Raw genomic sequence first — 22831 nt, forward strand, 5'->3', positions numbered from 1 at the left:
CCTGCTGAGGATTCCCTGGCTAAGTCTATACTAGTAAATGAAATGTGAGAGGGATTATTTCTCTGCCATAGAAACCATCTGTCAAAAAAAAAAAACCAAAAAAAAAAAAACAACCAAAAAAAACCAGCCAGTCTATTTACTAAGCATTGTGCCATGTTCTTTTAAACTCTGTCACCTTCCAACAGAGTGTAGCCACATCTGAGTTGCCTTCTGGGACTGGTCACTAGCCTATCTTAATTGCCAAATTGTGCCCAGGAATTGTTTGGAGGAATGTTGTTTGGAAGGAGCAAAACTTCACCAGAGATCCTTTTAGTTAGTCTAACACTCCAGATTAGCAGCAGAAAACTGTGGATCCTGCTTTCCCAATAGCTCAACTAGCTGTATGGTCACAAAGACATTTGTTTTACTGACTGCTATTAAGACTGGGGCCACCTCGTTTCCATACTCGTTTCACCTGGATTTTCTTAGCAATCATGGAGAATCAGAGGGGTAAGAGAGAGAACTGCTGGAAAGCTTAGCAACTGCTGACTGAAACAAAGGTGATTCAGCATTGACTCACAACGCATGAAGAAGTGACTGTGAAAGTGGTCAGCCTGAAACTCACTCACAGCAGAAACCCAAAGAGATATATTTCATTCCTGAAACAGAGCCAAATTAAAATTTAAAAGGTTAAAATTCTGAGTTTGGATCAGATTTACTTTAGATCCATGCAAATTACAGGACTCAAACCAAGGTTAACCAAACATTCTTTATAATCTGTATTATAGAGGAGGCCAGACAAAAATCATACGTTTTTTTCACCCAACCTAACCAGAGTTCACAGTTCCCTTCTATCCCTTAAAGCAAGCTGTGTCTTACAAAAAGAGAACTGGCTCACGGTTGTGGTAGCAGTGAAAGAGCTAACTATGGAAATTTAATTTCCCAGTTCTGCCACAAACTTGCTCTGTGACTATAGCAAGTCATCTGGAAGATGATCTACCTCTCCATATGTTAGCCACTGAACAGCTACACTCTTAGTCTGACTTAGTCACCTACTTCTCCTGGCAGCCTGTGAAGACAGGTATTTCCATAGGGTAACTTGTTCTATGCATTCTAGACATTTTCTTAAAATGAGAAGAGATTGCCCTCTGGAGGTGCTTTTATCTACTGAACATAGATGGACTCAGAAGTCCAGGCTGGATGCTTGCATTCAGGGTGGCTGAGAAGAATCTCACCCTTAGGTCTACTTGTCTGACTGACTTACTTATCTGCAGAGTGACTAATAGAACTTTTTAAATCCTCCTATCTAGGTTCTTCAAATATACTGGCTATCTAAGCAGCTATGATGAAAAAGCATCCTGCTTGATGATGCTGCCCTGGTATCAGCCTCTGACATCTCAAATCAATCAGTTCAATCGTGTACAAGATGGTTTAAACAAAACCAACAAAAAATGTGCAGCTATTTTTCAGACAGAATGGTTCCCTGCTTTGATTCTCAGACCAGTCATGCAAATACTAGTGTTAACAGCAGCGAAGTAACGGGGATGGGTAAGTGGGAATGAGCAGACCACACCTGTTGGTGGCAGCCCAAATTTGTCCTAGACAAAAGTGGTGATACAATCATAATCTTATTTGATTTTTAAATGTAATTTTAAATGAGTTAAAATATTCCAATTTTCTCTCTTTTTTTTTTTTTTTTTTTTTTTCTTTTTTTTTTTTTTTTTTTTTTTTTTTCTCCTTTTGGGGAGAGAACCAAACACTATAGATTTGACTTGGGGTTTTTTTGTATTTTAAATTTGTTATGACCCTCAGTAAAAAATGTGTTAAAAAGAAAAGAAAACAAAGTTGACAATAAACTAAGATATATTAAAAAAACAAATAAAAACTTATAAGTGACACATTACTATCAAAACACAAAATTACATATCTTTAGTGTATCAGATACTTTCTACTGTGAACTGAGCTTGTGTTACCATGTAAACACAATAATTTAACGTCCTTTTAAATTTAACCTTCTCATGATCTCAAGAATAGCAAAAGAACTTACTATTTTTTAAATTTACTGTATCATAGAAAATAGTAATAAAAATACTGAATTTGTGGTGCAAGCTTGTATAAATGAACTTGAGTTCCTTGCAAACAACAGGGCTTGCTTCTGGTGAAATGTAATCTGGAGAGTCTTTGAAACTTTACCTTACCAGAGAATTCTTCACCCACCACCATAGCCTTAGTTCACTCTGAAGTGAATGAATCAATCCAACTAAATACCAGGCTTTTTCTCACTGACAGGTCATACATTTTGCCCCAAGTAAATAATGTGGAGTATATTTCTAAGGCTTTAGAGAGGATCCTGAGGAATCCTATAGCATACTCAGCATTCTCTCGCTAAAAAGTCTTTAATCAGGTGAAATAGGTTTCAGCTAAACTTGGATGAGTTAGTTGTCTAGACATAAGAGTCAGTAGAAGACACTATTCAGGTGTCATATACCCTATTCTAATACTGATGCTTAAAATAGTTCAGATGAATTGTGCAGTGTAAGATCCCCATTTCTTTCCATTGGGTATAAAGATAGTCCATGTTCTTGACTCCAGCATAGACATCTAACATTAGACAAAGCAAATCTCTGTCCTAGCCAAGTCAAGATGATAAAAAGCAATATTTCATCCCTAATAGACCCAAATACAATAGACCCAAAACAAAATACAAACCAGGGAGATTTAAAGGATTGAATTGAATCAACACCCCTCCACCAGCATGTCAAGACTAATGCAGTGTTGATTAGGAAATAAATGCAAGACCTCTTCAGGTGCACGCCCCTTCCACTTACAAGTTGAGACAGGCAATGCTACCATCAGGGGGCTCTCCTCAACACCCCTCCACAGGAATACAGCATGAGAGAAGCTCTGTTTAAGCCAGCTTTGTCCCTAGCACCCTCTTTGTTCTAATTTGTCATTTTTACACACCTAAACAGAAGAAAAAGCTTTTGGCTAGACAGGCTAGCACTGTGAGCACGTGCAGACTGGCCATGATCCTCTGGTGTTGCAGAAGCTGTTCTCTGACCTCTCTTTCTTTACTTCTGAATTATTTTTTTTTGTTTGTTTGGACTAGATTCTGCTGCCAATACCTTCAGCTAGCTTGTGAATATGGAAAACTCAGTTCTCTTGGGTCTTCAAGAGATAAGGATTTTATCTGATCATTTTCTCCCTCACTTCCCTAAGTGCACAGCTGACAAGATCCAGCTAGCTGTTTTTCCCTGAGACAGACTATTTCTGAGTTCAGGTTATGGCACAGTGACCCACAGTAAAACCCTCAGGCAGGCTCAGCACGCTATTTGATTTACACGGAGTGTGCACAAACAGGCTGTAAGGCTGTACTCCCAGTTCTGTATGCACAGCAAATCTTCAAGCATTGGAATAAACACCATGCACTCAATTTCAACAGCACATCAACATGATAGAAGGTACTAACAGCAAGTACAAAGGTCACAAAACCACGCAGCTCCAAATCAACAGCTTAAACAAATCACACAGGTGTCCTTGAAGTGAAGCCTCAGAATGACTTTGTTAGTTAGTTTGGTTTTTGCAATTCTGTTTCTCAGGTCTCTCTCTTGCCTAGCTAAGAAAGAAAGATGAAAAATGACAAAGTCAGAGGTAGCTACTGACTGCAACCCAATGTCCTCTGTAAGATGAGAGCTTCTAACACCAGAACTGTACTCTTTCCTGAAAGCAACTCCTTCTCTCCATGTCTTCGTCTTGTTATTTTAAAAATAAAAATCACGTATGGCTGGCATGTAACTGCTTTATAGGAGTGCCAAGTAATATAGTTTTAAGTTTTAAATATCCACACACAGCTTATGCAAGGAAAAATAATCAGTCCTGCCAGTGTAATTCATTATGTTGCTATTTCATTTTCTATTTCTTTTGTTTACTACAATGTATTCTGTTTGCCAAGGTAAAAATAGCATGATTTAGTAAGATCTATTCAAAAGGCAGTGCATAAAAGAAAGCAATCAAAATTAACTTGTATCCTGTGTTTCTGCTAGAAGAGATGTAAAAATTGTCATCACAAAGGAGAAAAAACAAGTTGGCTGTCTTGCTAAATTCTCTTTTTTCTCTTTCTAAACGTCCTCTTTTCTTCTTTTGACAACCAGTAACAGATTGATGTATTATTATGCTTGTGAAGTATGTGAAAGAGATGGCCTTTGTTTGCAAAACTTGTCACTATGTGCTCATAACTCAGGATTTTTAGTTTTGTTTGTTTGGATTTGAGGAGGATGGGGAGAGTGGGTTAGCCATGGTTTGTATTTGAAAAATCTATCAAGTGAGAGCTGAAATATCTAGAGGACCTATCTATTGAAGAAAGAAACCTATTTTTTTTTAAGGGAAACAAAAAGATGTCTGCAAAATTTTCAATAGAAACCTTATAGAAGCAGTCAGCAGCAAAGAAAAGGATGGAATTTTGATTAATGTTATGTGTATATAAAGAATACATACTCATTCCACTTCCCTGTTACATTCTTCTTTTTTCTTGAAGGAATGACCTAATTATTTTTGAAATATGGGGAAGACGGGAAATTCCAGATAATTAGAAAAAGGGAAACAGAATACTATAGTTTCCAAGAAAATAAAAGTGATTCCGTCAACCTCTGTACAATATATGTGACATAAATATCTCATTATACAGCACATATATTAACAACTAAAGCAGGCATTCAAAATTTTGGAGAGAATAGATCTTTGGATGTGGAGAAGAAAAAGATGCCTTTATAAATAACAGATTACAGAAGACAGACTGCATTGTGAGCTTCTTTTATAGGAGTAAAAAAATACATTACAAGAAGACTATAAGGTTCACCTTTATATGAAACACATTTTGTACTGAGGCTGCTTCATACAGACTTACAGAAATCAGATTGGTGTAGGGGGAGCATGAAGTGCAATTTGCCTGACAGATTTGAAACAGTAAGTATATGTGCTGGTTTTGGCTGAGGTAGAGTTAATTTTCTTCACAGCAGATGGTATGGGGCTAAGTTTTGGATTTGTGCTGAAAACAGCATTGATAACACAGGGATGTTTTAGCTAGTGCTGAGCAGTGCTTACACAGAGTCAAGGCCTTTCTGGCTTCTCACACCAACCCACCAGCGAGCAGGCTGGGGGTGCACAAGAATTTGGGAGGAGACACAAGCAGACACAAGCTGACCCCAACTGACCAAAGGGATACTCCATACCATATGACGTCATGCTCAGCATATAAATCTGTGGGAAGAAGAAGGAAGGGGTGGAATGGGACATTCGAAGTAATGGCATTTGTCTTCCCAAGTAACCATTATGTGTGATGGAGCCTGCTTTCCTGGAGATGGCTGAACACCTGCCTGCCCATGGGAAGCAGGGAATTATTTTCTTGTTTTGCTTTGCTTGTATGCACAGCTTTTGCTTTACCTATTAAACTGTCTTTATGTCAACCCATGAGTTCTCTCATTTTTACTCTTCTGATTCTCTCCCCCACTGTGTCGGGAGGGAGTGAGCATCTAGGTGTTGCTTAGTGCCAGCTGGGGTTAAGACATGACAGTATACATGGCAATGAACCAAAACTTTAGAGTGTCTGCTGACCATACTCATGTCAGTTGTCAAAATATTCTAACTGATATTAGGTATCCCAGGACTAAATAGCTAGATCTGCAGACCAATAAGAATTAAGGGAAAAAACAAAGTAATTTTTGAAAAACTGCAAGCACTTATATTCTCTGGGTTAATCTGGCACACAGACATTTGCTTACAGAAAGAAACCTGGAGAGCAACAATGCTATAAGTGACATTACAACAAACTGATCAGGTATCATAGTTTTACCACAATGTTTTTATATATGCCACTAGAAGTCAGAAGCTTTTCAACTGATGAAACATTCAGATTTTCTACTTCAACAACTGAAAATTCACTTCCTATACAAAGATGTGTTGCAGCACACATAGCATGCTTAGTACAGACCTTTGAGGGAGGATCAGGTCTATGAAATCCCTAGACCAGAATACCCTTGCATAAGAAGTGGCCATTTGGGATATTTTAATTTTGACAGGATAAAAAGTAAAATAAATTTCTCAGACAAAGATACTACTTTGTGATGGGTGATAGACAAATGACTTGGAAGGATTTATTTTTTTTCTTTCATAAATTTTATGGTTGCGCATTAGGTTTTGTGAACCCTTAATCTTTTCTAGACATCTGAATGTCAATTTCTGGAGAGAAGAAATAATGAAGATATGTGTGTCTTAATCCTAGAATATTTATTAATATACTTCATGTAATTAAGCAGGGGCTTCCTCACCTCAGACAATGTGGCAGCAGAATAATAAATAGAATATAAATTATAGCTCAGCTCTTGGGATTAGTGGATTCAGCTATGCAAATAAATGAATTCACAACATCTGCTAAAGACTTGCATTACAACACTTTTGCATCATCTCACTTAAAACTGATATTCCCATTCCACCTTGATAAAGCAATGTAAAAATAAATTTTTTTATGAAATTGGCAAAAATTACACTTTAACTCAGAAACATGCAAGTATCAAACAGACAAGCAGACCTATTACATGAACAGTTGCCTCTAACTATGTAAATGTTTACATTTACATCTCCATAGGTAGGCCTTCTCCATAGCTAACTGCTTCTTCATGCTTGGACACTCCACAAACACGTGCACAGAGCAGTAAAATGCTTCACTGTATGCAGAATATATGGACTGTAGAACGAATTTAGCTTTCTTTATCAGCCTGCTAATTTGACTTTGTATAACACAGAGGAGATGTAGGGCTGGTGTGTAATGAAGCTAGTCTCCCTTCTCCATAGACATAGCCATGCAAAAATAGGGTGTCAAAATGAAAAAGTTATCTTGCAAAACTCAAAGGTCTGAAATCACAGAAAATCAAATGGTACTATCTTTCTGGTTTTTTGGGGGGTTTTTTATTTGGGGGTTTTTTTGTGTTTTTTGGGGGGTTTTTTTTAGAGACCAGAGTAAAGGAATTCCTGGGCGTAGGAGTCAAAAGACGACTGAACAGATGGGTAAATTTTTGCCTGACCTACCACAGAGAAAAAATCTGCCCGCTGAGTCTGAGCCACAGCTCACTACTCTAAGTAATTAGAAGATACCTTATGCACCCCTTTCTTTAAGATCATGCTACAAGGCAAGAATCATAGAATCACAGAATGGCCTGGGTTGAAAAGGACCTTAAAGATCATCTAGTTTCAACCCCCCTGCTGTGCGCAGGGTTGTCAACCACTAGAGCAGCCTGCCCAGGGCCCCATCCAGGGGGTTTTGGTGATTATCACAGTATTATGTCCTGGGCCTCCAGGAAATTTGCTGCTGGGCCTCACCAGCAGGCCAGCTGTGTGTGGGTCAAGGTAGAAAGTCACTCTTCAAGGGGCACAGGACAAGGTCATGACTGCTCATCTACAGATCTGCAGGCACAGTGGTGGCATAAAATTACAAGGGGGTGAAAAGATGAGAAGACTTTGATACAATGTTCAGAGAAGGACATGTTTAGGCCTCACTCCTGTTGCAGTGTTTACAAGTCTGGAATCAGATGCTTGAAATACCTGCAAACAGGTTGTATAAAGCAAAGAGACTTATGACTTTTTCTGAAAAATACACAAGGCGTTTTCAGAAACATGACATGATACTGAGTTGAAACACCAAAGTGGGCTTATACCCTTTCCCACTTGGTCTCCTGGAAGGGTTACTATTTCATTGGCTCATTATTTGCCAAGAAAGCACTTCCCAGCTCATTTGGAAATATACTGAGATGCATACATATTGCAGAAGCAAAAAGCAAAACCAGAGTAAAATTGAAAATTTTATACTAAAGGGAAATAGGATTGAATTTGATGCTCCACCTAGATAATTTTTTATTCCTTGCTTTTATTTTTTCTCTTCTGTGCAACCTTGATTTAACCAAAGAGGAGTGGGAATCCATAAATCCTTCACACAACACTTACTACTAGCTCAGACTAGGTGTATTGGGATTATGGGGAAGGTTTTTCAGGACCTTCTTAAATGATACAGGCAAAATAGCTTATCTGGAAGATCACTTCTACCTCTACAGCTCACACAGGAGCTTCCCTTGTGCCCTGCGAACCCTGTGAGTACTATCATTCTGGGTAACAGGGATTCTCCTGGCTCTGAATTGTATAATGGTTAGACGAAATGTCCACAATCAACATTTTTCAAGATAGGCGAAGGCACCATACAGATGCCCCTTGGCATACTGTATCAATACCTGACCAGATTCTGCTCTAGAGAACAGTACATTTACTGTGGAATACAGCAGATGAAACTGACAATGTTAAATTAATGCCACATTGGTCTAAGAAAAAAAAAAATCAAAGTATGATCCAGTGATTAAGATATGTAAAAGGATTTTACATGCATGCTTGCGTAGGATTTAGTGTTTGTTCGCAGATGTCATCAGTATTAACTGCTTCCTTTTATTCAGTCTGACTAGCTTTAGGAAGTCTCATTCCAGGTTCTTCTGCTGAAGATTAAGTGGTTGTAAAGAATATCAAGATGTGGATAAGGAGAAAAAAGTTTCCATGAATGTCTGAGTTGAGTGGAAAGAATTTAACAGCTGCAAAACCACAGAAAGAAAAAACAGCAGGAGGGTCACAGTCGCTTTTGAGTGTGGGGCAGCTGGACTACGTTTATACAAGTCTTATGAGCAGAGAAAAAATAGTCAAGAGCAACTAATTACATTTTTCTAGGCACTGAAAGCACACAGTTACATTTAATTAATCAACGAATACAAATGAATTAAAGTATACAGTAAAATTAATTTATCCATGTGACAATTTGCATTTTAACAGATAATTCAAAGTTTCTGCATAGTGACATCAGCATAAACTAATGTGTTGCATAGTTACTTTTCTAAAATATTTATTTTAAAGATAGGCTGTTTATATCAATTTAAGAGGTCTATTATTTTAATAGGCATTTCCTTAAAAGTGTTTCAGTTCATAAGGATTAGTGAAGATATTAGTGGCTGATAATATTTTCTTTTAACAGGTTTACTTCTATGGCAGGCATTTAACTGAACTTCTTACTATCATATATAAATCGATGTCTATTATCTTTGTCATTATGTGATGTCAGAAAGTTATGAAGTACTCAATAATTATTTTTGCTGAAACACCAAGGTTCTGAAAGCATTTCATGTTATTAGCTGCTTGTTATGGGCACACAGAGCTCAGTAAGCTTATGAGATATGGGTCAAGAACTTTCAATATTTGCATTTGTACAGAAATATAATTTTATCTATTTTTATAATCATAGAATCAGCATAAAATCATAGAATGGTTTGGGTTGGAAGGTATATTAAAGATCACCTAGTTCCCACCCCCCTGCAATGAGCAGAGACACTTTCCACTAGACCAGGTTGCTCAAAGCCTCATCCAGCCTGGCCTTGAATACCTCCAGGGATGTTAACTAACTTTCTTGGGCCCCTCTTCCTTCCAAGACTTTATCCTATGGTACTCTACCAAGCAGTTCTCTGAAGAGGTCAAAGTCTGCTCTCCTGAAGACCAGGGCAGTGAGTCTGCTGTGCACGCTCCTCAGCTCCCTAGGGATCTTGAACTCCACCATTATGTGGTCACTGCGGCCAAGGGTGCCCTTGAGCCTTACGGTCCCCACCAGCCTTTCCTTGTTTTTGAGAGCAAGGTCCAGAACAGCACCTGTCCTCATTGGCTCCTCTATCACTTGGAGAAGGGAGTTATCATCAACGAATTCCAGGAACCTCCTGGCTTGCTGATGCCCTGCTGTGTTGTCCCTCCTTCATGGTGCTTGAAGTCTCCCATGAGGACAAGGGCTTGTGAGTGTGAGGCTACTCCTATCTGTCTATAGAGGGCTTTATCCGCTTGGTCTTCCTGGTCAGATGGTCTGTAGCAGACCCCCACTCTAATGTCACCTGTCCCTGCCCTCCCTTTAATACTGACCCATAAACTCTCAGCTAGCTCCTCATCCGTCCCCAGGCAGAGCTCCATGTACTCCAGCTGGTCATTGATATAATCCAGGCTTTTAGATGGAATCCAGTACCATGGTAGGTATTTTAGTACTGTGTGCGAATCTTTCTTCATGTTTAGAAACAGCACAAATTTTTAAATTCACAGATGTAAAATATGCATAGATAGTATAAGGATATCATAGCCTAACAGGGTGATTCAGTGATTTAATAAATGCTTAGTTAACCCTGAAGGATGAGAAATGTCAAATGCTAGTGGAAATTGAATGTCAGTCCAGAGGTATCAAAGGTGGCACTTAACTCTGGAAATGAAATAAATATCTCAAAATTTAACAGATCCTTCCGTAAGTTAAAAGAAAGAAAACCACTGGAACTGTTGAAACAGTTCAGACAGTATTATGTTTCTGTGTGCTGAACAGATTTATCATTGCCTAAGAAAATGAACCTAGCTAGGAAAAAAAAAAAAGAAGGCAGAAGAAAAAAAAGCAGAAAAATACCTTGTAAACCCATAGTAGTGGAGAACAATACCTTGAGATTCTCTCTGAAACAGCCTAAAAGCCAGGACATTCTCTATTACATAAAACAATAAACACCCTCTAAGAAGCTCCACTAACTAAGTTTTACCTATTCTATACTAAATGTAATAAAAATAATGGTGGAAGATAATTCAGATTGCACACCAAACATTTGGAAGTTAGGAACTGCCAGACTTAAAATCAACCATGCCATCTTTATTTCCCTCTATCTGTCTATTTTATTATCTAATTACATCTCCCCGCTCAAGGGATCCCTTTTCATGTCGATCCTGCAGAACTATAAATACATGACAGACATGAATAATTCAACTGATTTCAGTGGAATGACACAAGAATTTACACCCATTTATAACCTCTTTAGCAAATGAGGGTTGCACTACAAAACTCAGAAGATGCCTAGCAAACAATGCTGATATTTATTTTTATCTTCTAAATATAGAATAAAGCTAGAAATCTGACCTACCAGTGAAAAATCCAGTCAAAAAAGAAACTTTATTTTCTCTTATACTCATTGATGCATTGTCAGTAAGCCCCAGAAACACAAGCAGCTTTGTCATTCTCACAGAGTCCAACTCTGACATGTAACATAAGGACTGGTATTTTGCATGTACAATATTACTTATTCTGTGGGCTAAAGAACTGATGATGACAAGGTATAACCTCAAATCTCCTTTTGTTTCAACTGTAAAATGTTGTTCTCGGGTTGGTTTTTTTTTGAGCCTAGTACAAACCATTAATTCTGTTCCTTGACATAGATGGGAGATAGATAGAGACTGTGAAATAGCTGCAAAAATGGATAAATGTAAAATAAGTCAGTTGAATGATATCCCAAAAATTACCATTTTTCTCTATACACTATAAATTAAGTCCAGGCTAGTTAGTTGAGCCACCATAAGCATCTAAAGTTATCTAGCATATTTCTTGTCTTTTGAGTATTAAAGAGGATCTAAGGGGAAAAATTGCGAAAATAAATAAGCCAAACGGCTACAAAGAAACATTTAATAGTAAACCAGAATATGCTATCTACATTTAGTCTATTTGTAATGTACAGAGCTATTTAGTTTGTTCATAGTATGAACAGACCAGATACTATAATTATACTATCACCTTTAAGACAACCCCAAATACCTGCTTACATCTAGGCAACTCCCCAGGTGATGCACACCAATTCTAATCTATGTGGCTTGCCAGGGAGAATGTCAGTGCACTCTGGGTTCTGGTCATCCTTTAAAGCACACTAACCCCCTACATCAGCAAGCTTTCACAAAGGATTAGTAATTCAGGATAATTCTGAGACTGCTGCAAATTATTACGAACTGGGCCCCGCTATCAGAAAGGCTGGCAAAGGAAAAAAGAAAAAAAAAAGTTGGGGGAAGAAGGAAGAGAGGACATTTGGAGTGATGATGTTTGTCTTCCCAAGTAACCCTTACATGTGATGAAGCCCTGCTTTCCTGGAAATGGCTAAACACCTGCCTGACGATGGGATGTAGGGAATGAACCCCTTGTTTTTCTTTGCTTGTGTGTGCAGCTTTGGTTTCCCCGACTAAAATGTCTTTATCTCAAACCATGAGTTTTCTGCCCATCCATTTCTCACCTGCACCCCACTAGTGAGGACTGAGCGAGTGAGTGTGTGGGGCTAAGCTGTCCATTGGGGTTAACCCACAATGCTTCCTTATAGAATGTGATGATTACCAAAGCTGCCAAAGACATAGCTATTGAAAAAATCACTGTTTTAAGCTTTGTGGATGACCTTCATTCTTCACAGGAAATTAGTCATTACCCTGTTTACAAATTTGGGTCTAAGGTGCCCTCAAAACTGATGACTTCAAAATACTTCATTTACTTACCTACTTATGCATTCTAAAAGAAAGCCAAAAAGAAAATCATCACCCTCAAACAGAAATATCACTTCCAGCTCTAGGTCTGAAGCAACAAACTACCCAATGGGGAGATGGTCATTTGGTATAAATTGATAACATTACATCTAGTTTGGTGGAATATTGCTTTTTAACACCAGTCAGATTATGTCTTGCTTTCCTTGCAAGGATTTAAGGTATCATGGCACATATCAATGCACTGCTCTATGAGAAGACTGATTATATTACTGTATAGAAGACAAAAAAGCTAAAAGGGCCAGTGTGATGACCTATTACTTTGCAATCTACTCGGTACATCTTTCTCGCTAATGCCCTGCCTAACTTGCTCATGAGACTCTGAAATGTGTTTTGATGCACTTTTTTAACTCACAAGTGATATAATATAAAATATATTAACTTCCCTGCTTTCAAGAGGTGAAAAAGAGTCAGGAAAGACAGAGAGAAAAAAACAAAGACGATCAAAAAGCTGGACAAAGGGAGTTCAGATATGCAATGATGAGTCCCACACAAGATCCACAAGCACAAACAACACATCTGTGCAATACAGCATCAGTTACGAGTACAAATTTGTCCAAAAGCTTACAATTGTTATTAATAATGGCTTTCTGCCAGTTGTAGAAGGACAGACATTATTTGACGAAGCAATGATATTAGCACGAACATAAACTTTCCTGGATGAGAAAAAAGGTATGCTTTCAGAATGACCTCCAAGAAAAGTCAATTATCTGGATGAGTTAGTAACAATTAAGTGCTCCGAAGCCATTTTTTGACCCAAAGTCCACTATTAGAGCATTTCAGTATCAATGAACACCTCCCTGAGTAGAACTGCAGATTTCAGGATCTGCAAATAAGTGTAACTTCTATGAAGAATTTCATCTAAGAAGAACTTCACACTGAAAACAGAGGAAAACCTGTAATTAAAATAGGCTTAGAACATACTTTTTTCACCCTCACTGCTATGATTATCATAAGGCTATGATTTCCATAAGAATCCATTGTCATTGTGTTCCATATCTTCCTTTCTAATATTTCCTATTAAAATAGATGTTATGCCATCTTCCTAAATTACTTTAAAACAGAAAAAAAATCATCAGAATGTTAACTGTTTTTAACATTCTATTTTCAAAACATTAAAATCTCAAGAGATTATTTTTAATTGACTTGATACAGCTGACGTTGTAATTTAGATATTTTAGCATATTCTGTCCATAGAGGAAAATAAAATTAGACAATGAAAAGAAGGAGGGAGAAGAAGGAGAAAAAGAGGGGAAGACAGGGAAGAAGAAGGAGGAGAAGGAGGAGGAGAAGGAGGAGGAGAAGGAGGACGAGAAGGAGGACGAGAAGGAGGAGGAGAAGGAGGAGGAGGAGAAGGAGGAGGAGGAGGAGGAGGAGGAGAAGGAGGAAGAGAAGGAGAAGGAGAAGGAGAAGGAGAAGGAGAAGGAGAAGGAGAAGAAAAAGAAGAAGAAGGTGGTCGAATACTGTACGTCCAAACCTACACATGCCACTGTTTTACCAGTTAGCAAAACCAAATACATATAATCTAAGATGCAGGTAAAACTAAAGATGAGATTGATGCAACTTAAGCTATTTTTAAAGAGAATTGGAAATGGTAAATCATAACATTGTCGTGACTTATCTCTTCTTGCAACACTCTACAAGATGTCTCTACATACAGCCTACATGTTCCCCTTCACAGTATGAAATTTTCTCTGCTGTTCCTTGAGCAGAAGCAAAAGGCAAAACGGGAGCTCCATAATGGAAAACACAAGACTGAACTCAAAGAGTTAAACCCAGAAAAGACACCTGGAAACCCAAGAAATTCCACGAAACACTCAAAAATGCAGAACACACTAGCAGACAATTATTTGGGCTTTCTGAACAACATGGTTTCTGTCACAGAAATCCGGTAATTCTCATCAGCTAAGGGAAAGGCTCAATTTGCTTATCAGTTCACACAATCCACACAGTTATCCAGAGGTCCCACAGCTCTGAAGTTTGCTGCAAACTGGCAGGGAAGGCTAATGTAGATGTCTTATTTCAGGACCTGTGCAACCAGACCTTGCAGTCTCCATTACTAAGCAGTGTTCCAGACACAAGAAATACATGTGACATGTGAACCTCAGTCTCTAAGGCAGTAGTTCATAAATTCTTCCTTGACCAAGGAAACTAAAACGCAGGCAGAGCAAAGCACTGGGTATAGTTCAGCAACTTGGTGAACCACTTCAAAGAAGAAAGAGAGAGGAAAAATTAATTTTAATTTCTAATCCAATTTACAAAACAGTAACGGTAGAGGAATGTTGGTAGAGGAGAATGATGCCAAAATAAAATTGTCCAGGATGAGTGAAACAGAGAATCTTACTGCCTTATTTTTACCTGAACATGGATGAACAGCTGTATTCTTGCACTTCACTGAGCAAGAAATATAAGCTCACCTCACTACTCTAGATGGATCCTTGATAACTATCATTATTTTTAAAAATTATATTCCAAATGGCTTTTTACATGTCTTCCTTGAGCACCAAGTGCGGTGAATGTCACAGCAGTCAGTCAGGCTTCACTTTGTTAATTGATGCAAAGAGGTTAGGTTCTAGATACTAAGCTCGTACAACCAGGCTCTGTCTGTGCTGCAGTGGGTTTCTGAGCCCTGTTGCTCCACACTGGTAATAGAGCACACACTGATACTCACGTTTTTGCCATTGCACTGAATACCAAAACCATACCAAATTACTATGTTCCTACTAAATGTCTTTTTTTGCATATCTTGTGTGGAATTTTCTTCCTTTTAAATAAGATATCAAAATCCTAAATGCTGGAAAGAAACAGCTATCTGTAGATGATTCCTACTTCCATGGTTATTTTACTGTTTTCCTTCTTCTAGGAAAAGGATATTTGAGGATACTTTACCCACGTATAGAATTCGGGCTGCAAACTGGAAACTTTGATCTCTTCACAACATTGTTTGTGCCAGTGCCTTGGCTTGAAATTAAAGCTAGAATTAAAAATTCTAGCCCACTGAGAACAATTCTGAAGATACTAATGCAAAATATACTGGTAAACCTTTCCAGGAGTGTAAAATGCATGTTACACAAGGCTTTCTATTTTGAAGATTTCTGTCTCTCTATTCAAAGAATTTTAGAAACTGAGCCAACACTGCAGGCAAATTCAGCAGAAACACTGCAGCTGGAGTTGGCAAATCCACTGAAATCACATATATTATTTCATAATTATACTGGTGCTGCCTGTTTTTACAGAATTTAATAGCATCTGACCTTATTAATTCACATTTTTATTATATATTCATTGACAGTAACTGTCACAGCTTCCATTTAAGAACCAGAATTTCCACAAGATTTCTCTTCTGATCAATGAACTCTGGTGATTGAGGGGTTCACCTAGCCGCTGTCAACTTTTACTTTGATTATACAGAAGCAGAACCAGTAAATCTAAAAAGGACAGCAATAGAAATAATGATTAAGCTTCGCAACCCAGGAAGAAGTGCTCTTGCAAAATATGACCTTTCCTTAGCTACTGTCTTTCTTCAGCCATCGTAAGATTCAAATGTGACTCATAAATATATGCTAGAGACCAGTCATATTAATCCCTGATTAGATGTTAACAGAAATTTATTCAAATTCATCCAATTAAGAAAGCAATGCTACTGTCTGTATTAGTGATAGAATATCCAGGTTTTCTAATACTCTATCCCTTCACCACAAAGGCCCCTAATTCAGACATTCTGCCTTTTTTTGTTAGCTAGCAAATAAAAAGGTTTTTTATTTTTCATTAATTTTTTTAACTCTGACAACATTACCTATATAATAAGGAAGACCCTAAAAGTAAATGCACAAAAGCTGCAGAGATGGTGGAGGAGGGTAGCCATTCACTATCTTTTGGGAATTCAAGTTGGGGTCTGGCCACAAAATCTCTTTGATTTTGCACAGTGCTTTCAGACCTACCATTAATATCCTTCAGTTCTCAAGCCAGGTAAGCCTGAGAGAACTGCATAGTACATTCTGCTCTAGAAATAAGATATTTCCTTGTATCTTTGCTATAAAACTTTGCAGCTGAGCTAAGCCAAGCTGTGACCCACAGCTGCATTCACTGAAACCAAGACCATCAGAAGGACTCAAAGACACAAACTGAAGCTGAAAATCTTACAGCTATGGGCAAAACTGTCAGAAGCACCTGTCTGGGGATACATTTTGCTACCTGTAAGTTTTGTCATTCTTGCACTGATAGTTCATAGGGTCACACTTATCAACTATATCAGGATATCCTGTGCTTTACATCTGTTGGCCTGTTTTCCCCCCTTTGTGGCCACATGGTCAAATTGCTAGTTAGCATGACTTAAATGGGAAGGAAACCCTCCCCTACAAAAGCAAAAACCTGCCTGAAAATCAAGAGTCCTTACTAGTTTTCAGGATTTACAAAAAAGGACACAGCAGAGCATGACAGAATAAAGTAAAAATTACTTATATTTCTATTACTTATATTTCCATTTCTCAAAAACATTCAAGAAAAAATAAAGGTTATTTATTATAATTATTCTCAGATGCATCCACCATTGACAGATGGAAATAGTCTGTTTTCTTCCTCCCTTTGTGTTTTCCTGTTGTCAGCTGTCAAAGTCTTTCTCCCCAGAGTAAGGGGGAGTAATTCCTTTGCCTCTTGGGGCAAGCCATGGGGAGGCTAAACTTTCATAGCCCTGTAATAGCACTTGGTAAGAGCATTCACTTTTTTACAGCTTCCTACACTGAATAAAGAGCAATTCCTCCATCTTTCCCTGTGTTGTCTTTGCTTATGTTTCTGCCCCCCCACCTCAGTATAATCAGCATAATATGAAACACATGCATCTATTCCCTACTGTAAAAAAAAATCAAACCACCCCAAAAATGAAAATAAAATGACATAATCTTCATTCACTGTGATAGAAGCTGTATTTTATCCATGAGCTTCTGTGTATGATGGTTCCTTCGAGATGTGAAAATACTACACAGAAAGTGGGGGCTCTATCAGTTGATATATGTTTCTGTACTTGAAGGTAATCAGCAAGCCTTCATTGTCTTTCAGATTCTACTCCAGCTCATCATCCTTCCTTACTTGTGAGGTTTTAATGAAGCCTCTAACTATCTGTCTCTATCTAGAGCAATAGTTTTTCTGTTTGCTTTTTTGTTTTGTTTTGGTTTGTTTTTTTTTCCCCTTTTCGTCTTGGTTCCAGGATAGCTCAGAATGGAGTCTGTTCACATGCACACCAGTATCATCGTGACCTGTTGCAATCACTACTTGTTAGAACTGACATTTTATATTCTCCCTGTTTGTACGGTATTTGTATTTATTGGTTTCAGACAGAGGGATCCTAATTAAATTTGACGTAATTTTTTCTCTCTTTTGTAACTTGAAGAGAAGAGAGATAGGTTTAGACTCCTTTGCAGCATCATGACTGTTCTGCAAGAAGCAGCTCTTGGAAAGCCACTGCACTCAGTAGCTCAGTGCCTGCGCTCAAATGCATACCAGGGCAACCATTGCTTCCCACATAGAGGCTGGAAATCACCATTCGGAACCATGCAAAAGAAGTAGAAGAGCCATGATGGAGGAAAAATAACTGAAGAAATAGAGAAGAAACTTTTTTCCCAAGTATTATAACACTAGAAATACCAGTTTGACACAAAAGAAATAAAAAATTTAAAGGTGAGAAAGTCTATCAACTTCAGGTCTATAAGCATACATGTAAATCCGACAAAATCATTCCAATCAATGAATAGGAGGACAAGACCAGAGTTAGGCTGAACAACCAACAAAGTAAATCCAGTTTACAAGAACATTGCCAAAACAAATTATCTGGTTTCCAAAACCATTCTGTTCAGTCACTGAGGCAATATAGCAATCTAATACAAGTGACAGTTTTTCAGAAGACTTCTTGAAAAGGTAGTTCATAATCTCTGAATTCAACAATTCTTTACACTTTCTTACCTGTAGTGTATTGGCTAAAAATAATACAGGATTGAGAGTTGACAGTATTTTTGAACTGCTATCTAATACTCTAATTTCTGCTTAAAAATTTTGCACTTTTCAGCCAATAACAGAACAAATAGCCACACACTTGCACTATTTGAAATGAAAAGAATTATCCAAATACAGTGAATGTGAATATGAAGGTTAACCGTTCATGATGAGTAAAGTGAAGAATTAGTAGGTTCTGCTGTTCAAAGTAAGACAAGCTTTGGCCTGTGTGACAGTAACGGCTACTGTAAAAAGCCTTACAATGCTGATCCTTTCTTGCAATTCCACTGGGACAAGAGGCCTGTGTTCCTATTTGTACACAAATTTAAAAATCAGCAGTGTCATGAAATGTATGCAGAGTGATTATTATTAACATCTGAGTAGATAAAACATATATTCACAGGGAATATTATAAAATGGACTTCAGTGATACCATGGTAGTCCCACCACTGTTTGATTAATTTTATGTATAATACTACAATTATTAGGACCTGGTGCAAACAAGTAAAAAGAAAGGGGCTCAGCTGCAAAGAACCCATAAAGGTAACTTATTGTGGAAAAAAAAAAGGATAAAGGTGGACAGTAACTAAACTAGAACACTTTAAAATTATGACATAAATGTTTCTGGCATCAGGTTGTTCGGTTTCTTGCTATTCTTGTTTTACTATCATTACTGCAAAAATACATTTACTGTGAGACACCAGCTGTCCTCCAGACTTTTAGGTAAAAATTAGTGTTTGGGATGTAGTTCAAGGAGTGGAGGAAAAAGACTGAAATTATATTTGAATCTTCAAATATTCTTTTAGTGATATTTTAAAATAAAGTTTCTCCAAAAAATACAACATTCCAGACTCAGGCCTATACTGTTAAGAATGAACATGCATGGTACCATTCTCCAGCACCGAAGCTAACTGAATAAAATTACCTTTGTACTTATAGTTACTCTCTTTTATCCTCCAAAAGAGAGCAGCTACGTCCACACCGCCCACCAGGAATTGTCCCAGGCCTGTGCTAACTCCCAATCTGTACCTGAGAATAGCAGTGAGAAAAGCTAGATGGCAAGGACGAAATCCCTGCTAGGAAATGTAAGGACTGTAAGTAGAAAAGATTGTGCTTTTGTGCTCATGCTATAGTCTCTTGAACTGTTCAATTCAGTAATATAGGAATGGCTACATAGAGATTGCCCCTACCACTTCCAAATATGAAAGCAGCCTGTTCTATCCAAATCTGCCATGATCTGCATCTTCTCCTCAACCAGCCTGCAATTCTGGATTCATGCTGCAGGATGAATATCGTGGTAGGACAGAGATGGCTTACTTTCGAAACACGTGGGATTATAAACTCCTATACTCCTGCACTTTGTGAATATTTACAGAATTGCCAGAGAGAATATGACTATGATCAAGCAGTAATTTAACATCCACAGCTTTTTCCAGGTAGGCAACTGACAGTTTAGATGTGTGTAAGCAGCTGATATTCCCCTGCTGTTTTTCAGAAGTAAAATAGTACACAGGCCAGATGATGACTGCTTGGTATATCAGTCAAGGAGTAGAACATGCCAAGAGGAGGAACGTGTGTTGGGTGCATGAGGCTGCTAAATGAACATCTCTTGGACATGATGGTGCTCTTTCTTTGCTGAAGCATTTCAGAATGTAAATGAGCCAAAATCCTCATTGGATTTTGAATTGGGGATGGGGGAGAAGAGTTTGCCTTCACCCACAACCAGTGACAAATATCTTTTTGTCTTTTCACACTAATTCAAAATTTCACTAATTTCTAACAACAATAATAAAAATGGAGTTGTGGTGTGAGCATTAATAATTCATCACCATGAATAAAAAATCCTAGCATATGAAATACAAATATAGAACCCATGACACCTAAACTTGAAATTTAAGACTATTTCTCCTTCTGCTTTTTAAATACCTGGAGACAGCATGCAATATTTTTTATTTTATAAATCATACAAATAGCATAAATTATAAAAATGAAACTATTTTATGAAGTTATATTTTTAAATCTAATACATTTTGCTGATGATCTTTCTAAATATATTTCCACAAAGTTCATGATTCCTTCAATTAAAAACCAACAAGCCTACACCCTTTGCTGGCAGACATGATTTTTCTCTGAAGAAAGTCTGAAAGGCTTATCATCAAAACAACACTTCAAGCATTACCAGAACATGACAGAAGGTTTTGTACTGTAGGTAAGAAAAACTTTTTATGAAACTTAAAAGAATTTACCTTGACAAGAAGTCTGTGAAAGAGAGACGTACTGGATATCCATGTCGTATGATTTTGACCATCTCTAGGACATAAATATACTGCAGTTGAGCAGACACATAAAAATTGTCAAAAGTATCTGGCAACTTGGAGTTATTAGGCTTTATACAATGAACAAAATGTGATGTGCAGTTCTGAAGCTTCCCAATAATATCTGTGAGTGATTTCTGTGGAAAAAAAAATCAGTTATCAATCATTGTGCAGCAAAGGCAATTGCTCAACATGTATGCTCTTCCTAACTTTTTAATATCATTTTCTCAAAAGGCTTGATCTGGCCATGCAAATGGCTTTCTCAAGCATATGATACTAATACTGCCTTTAAAATGTTTTTGTCTGTTTGTTTGTTTGTTGGGGTTTTTTGTGTAAATTTCTGTTCAGAAGATGTTCACTAACCCTGAGCTGTATTGCCACAGTGGTTGGGCCCCCTCGTTCCAGTCTCTGAAGAAACGAGGATGTTCCTTTCTTTTTCAACAGCTGTTGGAGAGAAAAGCACACGCACAATATCTTTATCTCAGGATGGGCAGTAAACCTTCATTTTATTGTTATACAATTTACTAACAAAGCCAAACATTTATACAAATAATATGCCACAGACAATTATTTAAGTTTCAGAATTAATTGGGAAAGTGTATAAATATCCTCAAGTATCTGTTAAGTCATGACTGGTAAGAAAATTTTAATTTCAAAAGCAGCTGTTTACCATTAGAAAGATAAAATACCTTTTCCAAATAGCTGGGCAAAACAATATGATCTGGAACTCCATTGCAGAAGCAGGATTTGTGCAGCCAGTATCCCATACAGCCTGCCTGTAAGTAGCATAATTCTCTAACTCTCTGAAAAGGTTTCTTAAGTCTTTGGCAGCTGCTTAAGTGAATAAATGTAAGCACAGATCATTAAAAAAATCTTGAGGGCAAAACAATAATACTAATATTAAAAAACCCCTTCTCTTTTGTTCCTGCACAAGTGAATGCAGTTAACCTTTTTTTCTTTTTTTAACCCATTTTCACCCATGATAGCCATAAATTATCAAGAACTTCATATCTCATTAGAACTAATGTTATCCCATACATCAGAGTTGGAATTGGGGAACAAATTTATTTTTTACTGTCCTACTTCCTATCTTTGTGACTAAAATGGCAATGATCATCCTAAAAGTGGTCCTAGAAATTAGGTGCTTTTGTTAAATTTTTACAGGAGGGCTGGCAAAATTATTGCATTCCAGTATTTGGCCAAGCTGTTAGATTCAAATCTCTGTATCAATGACAGCTTTTTCACCTCTGACTTTTTTTAATTGCCTGTCTATAATCCGCTTACCCCATAAAATTCCCTTTCTATCAACTCAGCATGTTCTAGCCTACCCCTGTATTTTTCCTGTTGCAACAAAAAAATGTACATTTCCTCAACTTGGCCCACTCAAGCCAAACTCCATTAAAAATATTGCAGTGCAAGCAATTCTCTACTGTGCCAAACTTTGGAGCTCTTTTTTAATTTCAAGTCCCACTTACTAGGATGCAATAAAACTTTAAAGGCAAACTCATCCCCAACTTCAAACCAGAAAAGTAAAAGAGATCTGCTTGCTCTACATCTTCTCATAAAAGGAACCACTAGCATGTCAATGACACTTCTCAGTTAAAGTTTACAAAATGCTTGAGGAATATAACTAAAATAGTTTTCTCCACTTGACAGGTAATGCACTCACCACTTCCTCCCAAATGATTAAGTCACTAGTTCAAGACCATTTCCTGAGTTAGTGGAAGTGCCAGGAACAATGCTTTGGATGCTAAAGCTCCTGCCTGCTGTTCTATGTTGCATACTTCTTCCCATGGGAAAGAAACGTTTGGTTCAGAATGAGGGAGAGAAAAGAAAGGAAACAAGGCTAAGATAAAAAAATGAATTTAATTCAAACTCTCCAAACTTGAGCATCTTCAGCTATGAGCTAAGGAACAAGACTGTATCATGGAAGTATCTCTATTACCCTTTAACATACAGCTTTACATTGGAAAATCTTGTACCTCTAATCTAGAGAAAAAAATACATATATGTAACTTTGTAATCTCTGTTAAGAACCCAAAACCTCCTCCTAAAAAATCTCTCTTTACCAGCAGAATATTTTAAAGAAGACACACTAAAAGCTTTGCAATAGATGA

The 22831-nt window shown here is 37.5% G+C and overlaps 1 protein-coding gene across 1 annotated transcript in view; it reads right to left on the reverse strand.

Moving 5' to 3' along the window:
• LOC104468115 (unconventional myosin-XVI-like) overlaps positions 1-22831 on the reverse strand; it is a gene marked incomplete at both ends in the record, with an annotated part of 68458 nt that overhangs the window by 39874 nt on the left and 5753 nt on the right. Inside the window, 2 exons of the mRNA XM_010082139.1 lie at positions 20646-20851; positions 21078-21158. Of these exons, the coding sequence (XP_010080441.1) occupies positions 20646-20851; positions 21078-21158 (287 nt within the window). The remainder of the gene's footprint in view (positions 1-20645; positions 20852-21077; positions 21159-22831) is intronic.

Source organism: Pterocles gutturalis, unplaced genomic scaffold (assembly GCF_000699245.1).
Source record: "Pterocles gutturalis isolate BGI_N339 unplaced genomic scaffold, ASM69924v1 scaffold15209, whole genome shotgun sequence".
NCBI classification, from domain to species: domain Eukaryota; kingdom Metazoa; phylum Chordata; class Aves; order Pterocliformes; family Pteroclidae; genus Pterocles; species Pterocles gutturalis.